Source organism: Asterias amurensis, chromosome 6 (assembly GCF_032118995.1).
Source record: "Asterias amurensis chromosome 6, ASM3211899v1".
NCBI classification, from domain to species: Eukaryota; Metazoa; Echinodermata; class Asteroidea; order Forcipulatida; family Asteriidae; genus Asterias; species Asterias amurensis.
In genome coordinates, this window is record NC_092653.1 from 3,741,432 (window position 1) to 3,753,744 (window position 12,313).

At 37.3% G+C, this 12,313-nt stretch overlaps 1 protein-coding gene across 1 annotated transcript in view; it reads right to left on the reverse strand.

Moving 5' to 3' along the window:
* The window catches only part of LOC139938493 (rRNA methyltransferase 3, mitochondrial-like), a 47,929-nt gene that overhangs the window by 3,428 nt on the left and 32,188 nt on the right, over nucleotides 1-12,313 (reverse strand). The window contains exons 2-3 of the mRNA XM_071934055.1: nucleotides 1,850-2,091; nucleotides 380-538 (exon numbers count right to left, since the gene is read on the reverse strand). Of these exons, the coding sequence (XP_071790156.1) occupies nucleotides 380-538; nucleotides 1,850-2,091 (401 nt within the window). The remainder of the gene's footprint in view (nucleotides 1-379; nucleotides 539-1,849; nucleotides 2,092-12,313) is intronic.

Consider the following 12,313-nt stretch of genomic DNA (forward strand, 5'->3'; position numbering starts at 1 on the left):
TGTTAATTATAATAATTTTTAGTCCTGAAAAGTGTAGTGTGAATGAGAGCTTATATAGATTAAAGGGTATTGTGAAAGGGACTTTTCTGGCATCCTGCTTTTAAAAGTTTGGGCTCAATTTCATAGAGCTGCTTTTACAGCCGAATTACAACAGAATAGGCGCTCTCAGTCTGTAACTTTTGTAGTGCCGTAGTTTTAAGTTTCTTTAGAGGTGGATTAAAACGGCTCCTTTAAAGGTCATGTTGTCCGTTGTGGATATGTAGTGGTAATGTGTTTGAGTCTATTTTGGTTATGAATGAATGATATACCCCGGACATGATACAAATATGTATGAGAGCGCCCTCATGCAGTGAAAAATACGGCGCACACGACGACAAACCTTTTGTGAGGAGAATCCTCTGGCACTGTGCGGCCACAGCTGAACGAAGGATGGTCCCAAGGTTACCTGGTTCCCTGATGTTATCACAGATCAGCGTCAGAGGCAGCACCGATGACTGTGAATGGAGTGTGTTCTCATGAGTTGGCTTCTTAAATACACCTTGTTGGAAGAGGAAAGACACAAATTACACAAATTGGAAATTTTAATAGATGGGGCATGTGGTGCTTTACCTGGCTGGCCAAGATTTTTAAGTTGTCTTTATTGTATATTTGCTTGTGGTAATGGTTCTGTGTTGTTGTTGTATGTCCACGGCCTTTACTTAAATCTGGCTGTTTTTCTATTTTTAATAATGCTCTTAAAGACAGTGGACACTATTGGTAATTGTCAAAGATTAATCTTCACAGTTGGTGTATCTCAACATATGCATAAAATAACAAACCTGTGAAAATTTCAGCTCAATCGGTCGTCGAAGTTGCGAGATAATAATAATAGAAAAAAAACACCATTTTCGTATGAAGTTGTGTGCGTTTAGATGGTTGATTTCGAGACCTCAAGTTCTAAACTTGAGGTCTCGAAATCAAATTCGTGGAATATTACTTCTTTCTCGAAAACTACGTCACTTCAGAGGGAGCTGTTTCACACAATGTTTTAAACTATCAACCTCTCCCCATTACTTGTAATCAAGAAAGGTTTTATGATGATAATTATATTGAGTAATTACCAATAGTGTCCACTGCCTTTAATCATTTAGTTAATAAAAAATATAAACAATTCAATGTTTGTATGTAGCTGCTTGGCACCTCTTAAAAACAGTGTTCCACTGAGAGGTCTCCCCAGGGTAAAGAAGAAATAAATAAATAAACAAATAAATAAGAAAGGTGTGAATAATTTATTACAAACAATTGACAACAAAAAAAGGCCATTGAAAAACCACTTCACAAAAGATCAAGTATACGACAATCTTCAATGCGCTGTATCAATGTGAGAGTAACAAATATATGTTCTTTCACAAAAAAGCTTGTCACATGTGTTTGGATCAATGGGAATTAAAATGTTCCTTGAGTCGAACATGGCACAATGCAGATTATCTGAGGTTCAGTGATTCACGGTGAGTGCCTACTCATATTTCTCACAAGAAAATTTTCAAACCTCAAATCCTGGTGCTTATTATGAGAAACTTGTTATGTTTATTTTTTTTTTTGGGGGGGGGGGTGTCAAGTCAAGGTTTTGTTGCAGAAACGACATTTCAAAAGGAGCTCAAAAATTTCAGAAAGATTTTGTCATATCGACGTGTTGGGAGTCATATTCGAGTCGAGCTTTTTTCAAGATTAAAAACTGAGCAAACTGTTTAAAAAGTTTGTAAACCTCTAGTTATCCTTAGAATAATATACACTCATAAAGAGTGTTACCACAACCCTTTCTCATTGTACACATGCACCTCCACTATGCAAGCCATCAAATCATTCTCACCTATAACGCCCTGTGGTGTTACAACATCCGACCACATGGTGATCTCTCTGTAGGGGACTTTGACGAGAACAGCCCTTGTCTTGTGCAAAGGGATACCCTCCAAACTCTGGAGTTGACTGAAGAACAGTGTGTGGGCTTGGACCCCCGAGTTTATAGCATCACTGATCAGACGGCGTCCTTCAATCATTACCCTGCCGGATTGCTCTCTGTATTTGCGAGACTTGACGAGCATCATCAACCGTCTATCAAAAACAAATCAAGAAAAAGTAGATATTTGGAGTCAAATAAGAAACGAAGGATTGTTCTGCGATGGTAACAGGTAATAATGACATTTGGCGTCATCTGCGAATACGTCAGCTTTGAGGACGGTCACCCCTCAAATTTCTACCACAGTACTTGGGATGAATCTGCGTTGTGCTGAAAACGACATTTGGCTGAAAACTACAACCGTTGCTGAACCATCTGTAGTTGAGAATGAAAACTCTCTGAAATTCCTGAGTCCCGCTCCAGGGTGTCCATAAATGTTGCGCTGGGATGCTCTCTTGAACTTTAACCATGTTGAGGCTCCCACAGCTTCTTGTTTAATTAGAATTTTAGTGTTTTTTCTGTCTAAGTCTATGGACTAGTTGTGACTGAGGAGGGCTGGGCTTGGAGTTGGAGTCGGGTCAGGATGAGGGAAGTGTGGAAGAGGAATCACCAAAAAAAGACCTAAGGCATGATGTAGAGTCAGAATGAATAGCAGAGACGAAAATAAGCAGGCAGAATGACACAAACTCTTAACATGACTGGTATGAGCTGATTATTTTATTTCATTACACGGTGGCTGTGAAATAGCCTGAATTACAAACAGCAAAATGAATTTGATTCTGGCTGATGAGACTGCACTAATGGTAAACTGTTCAAGCCTGGAATTTCATCTTAGAAAGGATAGGGCAATTTTCATTTTGCAAAGGGCACTTCCATTGAAACATGTTTAAGGTCAGTGGGAAACTTTTGAAGGGGCACCAAGGCCAAGACCAGGGGCAACGGAGGTCATGACCTCTGTGGGCTGCGTGTACTTCCAGGCCTGGTATTCATTGGACCTACAATACCAGATTAATCTGAGTGCTAATAGAATGGATGTTAGTTACAGACTGTACAATGTTCAGTTATTGTTTGATTGATGATGAAGATTCTTAAAAAAGAAGGCGATATGTAATTTGCTGTTAAATGGGGAAAAGTCTTAAGATCAGCTTGTTTGTTCTGATTTGCTCTGTACTAAGTTAAGTCACAACGTTTATTCTTAGAAATGAATTCTTTACCTTGCAGAGCATAAGCATTGAATAAGGATTTACCAGCATGTTATTTTGGTGCAGAATTTTACTCTTTTGTGCTCATTAGGTGCAGTAAATAAAGTTAAGAAATTAAAGGCAGTGGACACTATTGGTAATTGCCAAAGACTCTAGCCTTCACAGTTGGTGTATCTCAACATATGCATAAAATAACTAACCTGTGAAAATTTGAGCTCAATCGGTCATCAAAGTTGTGAGATAATAATGAAAGAAGAAAACACCCTAGTCACACGAAGTTGTGTGCGTGTAGATGGTGGATTTTGAGACCTCAAGTTCTAGTCTTGAGGTCTCAAAATCAAATTCGTCGAAAATTACTTCTATCTCGAAAACTACTCCACTTCATAGGGAGCCGTTTCTCACAATGTTTTATACTGCCAACCTCTCCCCATTACTCTTAGTCTTTACCATGTGAGGTTTAATGCTAATAATTATTTTGAGTAATTACCAATAGTGTCCACTGCCTTTAACGTATATAACTATAATAAATGTGTTTAAATTTTCAAGCAAATGCCACCAAAATACAAACACTAAACACCAATCTGCAATTGACCAGCGATGGTTAGAAAAGTAAATCTACAGCAATTGAAAATTATTTGTAAGTTTCCCATCGTTGAATTGAGACTGATTAAAGGGCCTACATAGGCTACAACAACGAGGCTCCATTAAACGGGCATGCAACTTTTCAGCTGATCAGCAGATTTCCACTTTTGTCTTTTCTAACAGTGCCATAGAAAACTGAAAAACACTGTACAAAAGTTAAGTGTAATCGGCCATTTCCTCTGTTATTTTTGCAATTAGAAGAAAGTTGCATGTTTAATAAAAGCTTGCAGTAAAAATGTACGTTTTCTTTTAGTATAGGTAGGGAATGGTTAAAAGTGTTCAAAGGGTATTCCTGTTTGTGGCTACAACGGCTACGGGCTACTAGATCGAGGCTCCATTAAAGCATGCAGTAAAATATTGACATCATGATCAAGGCAGGTTTGAGGATGTATAGAATTATGAACTCTCAGCTCACCACCCAGTTGTCGCATTTGATACCTCACCCTTTATAACGATAGGGAGGGAGGGTGCGTGCATTCAGTAACTGGATGAGAAATCATAATTCCTAATACATCCACAAGTCTGCTTTGAACATGACAAGACATCCTCTCTAACTTAACTTCATATGAAGTTTTTACAATGTTGTTTAATTATAATAGCCTTATAGTCCAAAACAACAAGTCTTTTCTATAAAAGTATTAAATAAGTCAACCCAAAAAGAAATATATTTCAGAAAAACAATTTCATCCCCTGAAACAGATTTTGTGCCCACCAGGGAACAATTTCGTCCAGCAACTTTGCATAGCAAAACCTGTAGACGGAACATAAACTGCGCCAATAAAGTATCTAAACACTTACAAATAGTCAGATTTATCGGAACCTGAATTAGTATGCCAAAGAATAATTATTCATTTCTATTCACCGTTAATTTCTGCACATTTTGACACATCTTGTGTTGCGCTACGATGTTGTTTGGTGGATTTAAGGACACTTGAGTGGCTTAAGGTCGAATTTCAAAAGTTGCAAAAGCCCCTATTCAAGCTAAATCGTTGTATTGTGACGAGTAAGGGCTTCTACAATTAAAATTGTAGGCCTACGCTTTGTTTGTTTTGATAGTTGTATCTTGGATGTTATATAAAACAAATAATGAATGTTTTTCATTCGTGCAATTCGTTGAAAGCTAGAATGTTCCATTCAACTCGGCTCCGCCTCGTTGAATAGAACATTCCATCTTTCAACTCGTGAACATATTTGCACCATTGCACTCATAAACATTCATTATGTGTACAATATAATATATTGTCAAGTCAACCGGAAGTACTATTATTTGTGACGAAACTGTTCAGGTCTTGTCCTGGATGCATCAACAGGCCGACTGATCTTGTAGCAACAAAAGGTTGGTGACCCGTGTTGGGGTCACTGAATCGTGCAGACGTCGAGGGATCTGCCACAAGATCAGTCGGCTTGATGATGCAACCAGGATAGGACGTGAAACTGTCGTCAGGAATAAATAGTAAGTCCAGTTGACTTAAAGGCAGTGGACACTATTGGTAATTGTCAAAGACCAGTCTTCTCACTTGTTGTATCTCAACATATGCATAAAATGGCAAACCTGTGAAAATTTGAGCTCAATCGGTCATCGAACTTCCGAGATAATAATGAAAGAAAAAATACCCTTGTCACACGAAGTTGTGTGCATTTAGATCAAATTCGTGGAAAATTACTTCTCTCTCGAAAACTATAGCACTTCAGAGGGCGCCATTTCTCACAATGTTTTATACCATCAACCTCTCCCCATTACTGGTCACCAAGAAAGGTTTTATGCTAATAATTATTGTGAGTGATTACCAATAGTGTCCACTGCCTTTAACTATATTCAATGACAATGGAGTGAAAGAAGTGCATTACTGGTTAGGGTTGCTGAGTCCAAAATCACTGCAAGTAATGGGGAGAGGTTGATAGTATACAAATATTGAGTGGCTCAGAGTGGAATGGGAGGAATATTATCGCAAGGTAAAATTTGGACTGTTTCATTTCACGAGGCGAAGCCAAGTGAAATGGAAGAGTCCAAATTTTACCGAGCAATAATATTCCTTCCATTCCACAAATTAAAGCCACTCAATATTTGTTTTATATAACTTACATATAGATCCTTGTCATTTGACGTATTTTAAAAGTATAACATTATGAAAAATCACACAAATTACTGACAACCAAAAATCATATAGCGCCGCATAGCGGCAACAATGCACAAATCGGATCACGACCTTTTGCACAGGTGCTCCTTTGTTTTAGCAGCGGCGCGGCGGCACACTGTACTGCTCAAAGACATTGGGAACAAGGATGATCCTAACTGTTGAATGGGAATTGCTATTCCCCATGGGCGAATAGGTCTTTTTGATCGCCGGTGCGGATGGGAGTAATAGTGATTATCTTCAAGTACGCGCTAATCCTCCAATCAGATTGGCAGAATGGAGTAATGATAGTGACGTAGTTTTCAATTCGAGACCTCAGGTTTAGAATTTGAGGTCTCGAAATCAAGCATCTGAAAGCACACAACTTCGTGTGACCATGGTGCGACAAGGGTGTTTTTTCTTTCATTAATATATCGCAACTTCGAAGACCGATTGAGCTCAAATTTTCACAGGTTTGTAATTTTATGCATATGTTAAATACACCAACTGTGAAGACTAGTCTTTGACAATTACCAATAGTGTTCAGTGTCTTTAAAGGAATTTGAATATAAAAACCAGTAAAAAAAAACATGGTATCCAAAGCCATAAATTTTGAACGCTTCTTTGGTTTGAGGCTATTTTTATGATCTGTGGAAAACATTTTTCTGTCAATAAATAAACCCTTGGCAGAACCCTGGTAGTTTATCAGACCCAAAGTCAACATTTCATCACAATTTGTTTTTGTTAAGATATTACACGGCAAAGTGTTGCCATTCACTTGTTTAAACACAAGACAGATGGACTTGTCAGTTTACTTGCCCGACCCTAAAATCACTGGACTTGGGCCTCTGGTCCAGTGTAAAATTTGAACCCCGAATGGTCAGTGTTCTTCCCCTTAGCAATGGTCTGATGGCCAAATGCCAGTTAAAACACCTAAAGAAAAGTCAAAATTCCCTCCCGAGTAGTCGGACGGGCTAGTTCAGTGTTACAAAGCATCCATATTTTATTTGAAACAATGACTAGTGAAAAAGCTAATGAATTAGTGAAATGACAAGTTAAGAAGTCAGTTCAGGTAAATAGTTGACATACTTGCTCACGGTCAAAAAATGATTTTTTTTTAATACTTTGTGGGTGGAAGGGCCTTGGGCTGCAAGTAAACAAAATTGCATTTTCAATTCCATATATAGCCCGTTGCCATGGTTACGGCTCATTTTGTTTGTTGGCCATTTTAGGCCGATGTTGGGGTCTGCAAAACTGGTTTTTAGCTCATATTAACAACTCCACCCCACCAAAATGCAAAACCCTTGTGCTATTTTTGCATCGTGCATTACAGTATGTTTTTAGAACTTGCAAAATCGCCATTTTTACCCTATTTTTGGACCCCAAAAATGTCAGGGGTCTCAGAAAACTTTCCTTTCGGCTGTGGTTAGGGCCAACATTGGTCTTTTCATATCTGGTGAGAAAAACTTGGGCAATTGTATCTTGTTGTGACAGTACTGCCTCAAAACTAGATTTTTTTCCACAAAACGTGAAAAAATGCTTTTTAAGGGTCTTTTCAAATAACTTGGGCAATTGTATCCCGTTGTGACAGTACTGCCTCAAAATGTTTTTAAGGGTCTTTTCAAATAATAGTGACATACGTGTCCACATTGAAAAAAGGAACATTTTTCTTATACTTTGTGGATGGTAGGGACTGGGGTCCAAATAAACAAAATTTACATTTCAAATCATTATATAATACGTTGCCATGGTAACAGTTCATTTGTGTTTAGGCCACTTTTGGCTGATTTGGGGGTCTGAAAACTGTTTTTTAGTTAATATTTACAACTCCACCCCACCAAAAAAACAAAAATATTTCATAAAACCTTTTCCATCACTACAGATTATCATCCTTGGCTTTACTTGAGACAAAAAATTATTGCTATAAATTTCACCTTTGTGCTATGTTTAGAACGTGCATTAGAGTGTGTTTTTAGAACTTGCAAAATCAACATTTTTACCATATTTTTGCCCTCAATTTTTTTTTTCTTTTCAGGAGAACATTTTCCTTTCGGTTTTGAATAGGGCCAAAATTTGTCTGTTTATTTCTTGTAAGAAAACCTTGGGCAATTGTATCCTGATTTAACAGTACTGTCTCAAAGATAGACCCTTTTCCCCCAAAACATGGAGAAATGCATTTTGAAACATTTGCTTCATTTTGAATTTATAACAGAAAGAAGTAATACTTCCATCAATCTGGCAGATCTTCATAAGCACTCTGTAGTCTTAGTGCATTACCCAACATTGATCAGGACTTGTTGATGACCTAAATCTTAGAATTTGCCCCACCTCGGCCCGCCCCAATCATATTTCTTGACATTGCATAAAACAAAGTTTTGTGAACAGCGGCTCTTTTTTGGAAGTCACACTTTTGAATTCCCTTTACAAATCAAGAAAGTTTGTGCAGTCTAAATTTGTATTGGTTCTCAGAATATTTCCCTTTTGGTTGTGCTATCATTATGGTTTGCATGTCTGCTGGGGCGAAACACTTTGGTGTTGTGACACTTTTGCATCAAACATGGTAATTTTTCCCAAAACAAGAAAAATGCATTTTGAAGATATCCCTTAGTTTGAATTGATAAAACACAAAAACGAGAATGATTATTAAACAATCTGGCACTGTTTCCATGCTCTTTAAAGTAACAAGTACAACGTTTTTATTTTTAAGCCATAACCATGCTTTGCCACTGAGAGTTCTTGTTTTGTCATGACTACTTTACCTAGTTGTACAGGTATGATTCACATTGCAAGAAGAGAAGTAGTGCGATGAGCATTCTTTACTGTTCTTGTCTATACATGGCCTTATAACAGTCTCCTTGGTCCCCTGCCTGCTACCAAACTAAACATTTTCATCCCAATCAGAACAAAGAGGCTCTAAAAGTGCACAAATACTGTCTCCAAAGTATCTAAATGGCCATTCACCTGCTTTAGCCTTCTGTTAGCAGTTCCCCACCCATGGTGGGGTTCTCTTCAATTGTACTGTTGCAAACAATAACAGAGTTGGTTTATTTTTAACGTGATAAACAATTCAGCAGGTAATGTTTGACAAAGTTTTTTGTTCATCGTTCTCAGAGACATATATAACAAATATGAATTAGTAGATAGTGAATGGAAAAAATAATCAAACTAGGATGAATAAACTTTTGTCACTGCAATTGCATCTTACTTATTTATTTTGAGCAGGTGCAAGTATTTACAACTTCTATCAATGTTGTTTCATTAAAGGAACACGTTGCCTTGGATCGGTCGAGTTGGTGTTTAAAAAGCGTTTGTAACCGTTTATTTCAAAATGCATATGATTAGAAAGATATTTTAAAAGTAGAATACAATGATCCACACAAGTATCACCCAAAAATATGTTTCTAACCATATGCATTTTATAACAAACGGTTACAAACGCATTTCAAAGACAACTTGACCGATCCCAGGCAACATGTTCCTTTTAAATGATCTCTTACGCTCATCTTGCAAATCGTTAGTATCATTGTTTTTAACAACACTTTTATGCGGAGGCTTTTTAATTTCCCACATGTGTGCTGGACATGATTGGATGCTCCAAACCATCTGCAGCACAGACACTATATTGTTTATGATCTCTATCTCTATGAAAAGTTTTACATTTGGTAGCAGGCAGAGACCAAGGAGAGTAGGCCCTGTATTAAAGACAACTTGTAAAGAATGCTAATCGCACTCTACTTGCAATGGGAATCATACCTGTACAATAGGTAAAATAGCCAAATCAAGAACTCTCAGTGGCAAAGCAGTGGTTATGGCTTGGTTGGATACCATTATGTTTAAATAAAAACTTTGAACTCAATACTTAAAGGGCATGGAAACAGTGCCAGATTTTTACAAGCATGCATTGATTTTGAAAAAATTACTATACTTGAGGCAGGTAGTGTCACAACAGGATACTATAAACCCAAGTGTTTCTCCCAGAAGACATCAGAACACAAATTATCGCCCCAATCACAACCGAAAGGGAACATTTTAAAAAAAGAGGTGCTATTCACAAAACATTGTTTTATGCAATTTCAAGGAATATGATTGGGGCTGGGCCGGGCAAATTCTAAAATGTATGTCATCAATAATTCCTGATCAATGTTGGGTAATCCACTAAGCCTACACAGTGCTTAAAAAGAGAAGCAAGATTGATAGAATTATTACTTTTTAATGTTATAAATTCAATTTTAAGAAAAAACAATTCAAAATGCATTTTTCTGTTTTGGGAAAAAGTCTATTTTTGAGACAGTACTGTTACATCAGGATACACTTGCCCAAGTTTTTCTTACACAAAAAATATCAATTTTGGCCCTAATCAAAACCGAAAGGAAAATAGTCTGAGACCCCCCCCCCCGAAAAAATTTAAATTTTGAGGGCAAAAAGTATGGTAAAAATGTTGATTTTGCAAGTTCTAAAAACACACTCTAATGCACAATCTAAAAATAGCACAAGGATGAAATTTATAGCAATAATTTTTTGTCTCAGGTAAATCCAAGGATGATACTTTGTAGTGATGTAAAAGGTTTTATGAAAGATTTGTGTTTTTAGGTGGGGTGGAGTTGTAAATGTTAACTTAAAAAACAGTTTTCAGACCCCCAAATCGGCCAAAAGTGGCCTAAACACAAATGAACTGTTACCATGGCAACGTATTATATAATGATTTGAAATGTAAATTTTGTTTATTTGGACCCCAAGTCCCTACCATCCACAAAGTATAAGAAAAATGTTCCCTTTTTTCAACGTGGACACGTATGTCACTATTATTTGAAAAGACCCTTAAAAACATTTTGAGGCAGTACTGTCACAACGGGATACAATTGCCCAAGTTTTTCTCACCAGACATGAAAAGACCAATGTTGGCCCTAACCGCAGCCGAAAGGAAACTTTTCTGAGACCCCTGGCAAGTTGACATTTTGGGGTCCAAAAATAGGGTAAAAATGGCGATTTTGCAAATTCTAAAAACATACTGTAATGCATGATGCAAAAACACCACAAGGGTGATATTTAAAGCAATAATTTTGTCTCTGAAGGAAGGCCAAGGATGATACTTTGTAGTGATATACAAGGTTTTTTGAAATAATTTTGCATTTTGGTGGGGTGGAGTTGTAAATATGAGCTAAAAACCAGTTTTTCAGACCCCCAAATCGGCCTAAAATGGCCATAAAACAAAATGAGCCATAACCATGGCAAAGGGCTATATATGGAATTGAAAATGCAATTTTGTTTACTTGCAGCCCAAGGCCCTTCCACCCACAAAGTATAAAAAAAAATTAATTTTTTGACCGTGAGCAAGTATGTCAACTATTTACCTGAAGTGACTCTTAATTGGTTCTGCTAGCAAATAAAAAAATATATAAAAAAATAAGGAAAACCCTGTCAGTAATTATTTTCTTATTTTAAAAGGTTTATCAAGTTTAGTTTGATTTCCATGAGGTTTTAAGCTTTATCCAAAACCTGTATCAAAACACTACAGTTAAAAATGTGCTCTGCATGAGTGATGCAACAAGACCTTCAATAAACCTAAAAGGAAATTAATAATAGTGACTTGGATGCAAGTTACAGGAAATTAAAAAAATTGCTTTCTAAAGATGTTCACACTTGACTGAAAATGATGGAACAAAAACCTGTGGCTGCAGTTTTTTTTTAATTGAAAAGGCTGTGTGTATAGAAACAGTTATTTTGGTGCCTTTTTGATGGGAATATGGTCAAGGATAGAATGCATTGCGGTAAGACTACATGTACATGTAAGAGCAACACATTGTACCTGTGCATCAATAGTAAGGGAATATTCGCTTAGCACAGTTTAACAACACTGCTAACCATAAGTAAAGCAAAATGCACACTAGTCACTGGCTATAGACCAATGGAAGTGTCGTGGCCGAGCGGTTAAGAGCACCGAATTCAAAACTCTGGTGTTTCTGATCAGCAGAGCTTGGGTTCGAGTCTCAGTTGTGACACTTGTGTCCTTAAAAGCATGACAGTAATTACTTTGCCCTTGTTGGGATGGGACTTATAAGGCCATTGGTCATGTGTGTTTTTGAATGCACGTAGAATAACCCATTACACTTATCAAAAAGAGATTGTTCTCCCTGGTGTTTCTGGTTTGATTACATATAGCACCTTGTAAACCATTACTTGATGCTATGTCAAAGGAGTAGGTCTCATGCAAACGTTGTCCCACATACATTTCAGGAAATTACTAAGGGAATAAAAGGGTAGTTCTTAAACGGCTGTTTAAAACCGGCAGGTTGTTGCCGTGTGATAAAGGCCTGATTCGAAAGCGAGGGCCTTTATTGCAAGGCAACGACCCTGCAAGGTTTTAAACGGCCGTTTAAGAACGAGTCACTACTCTTTTATTCCCATTCATAAATGCCTTT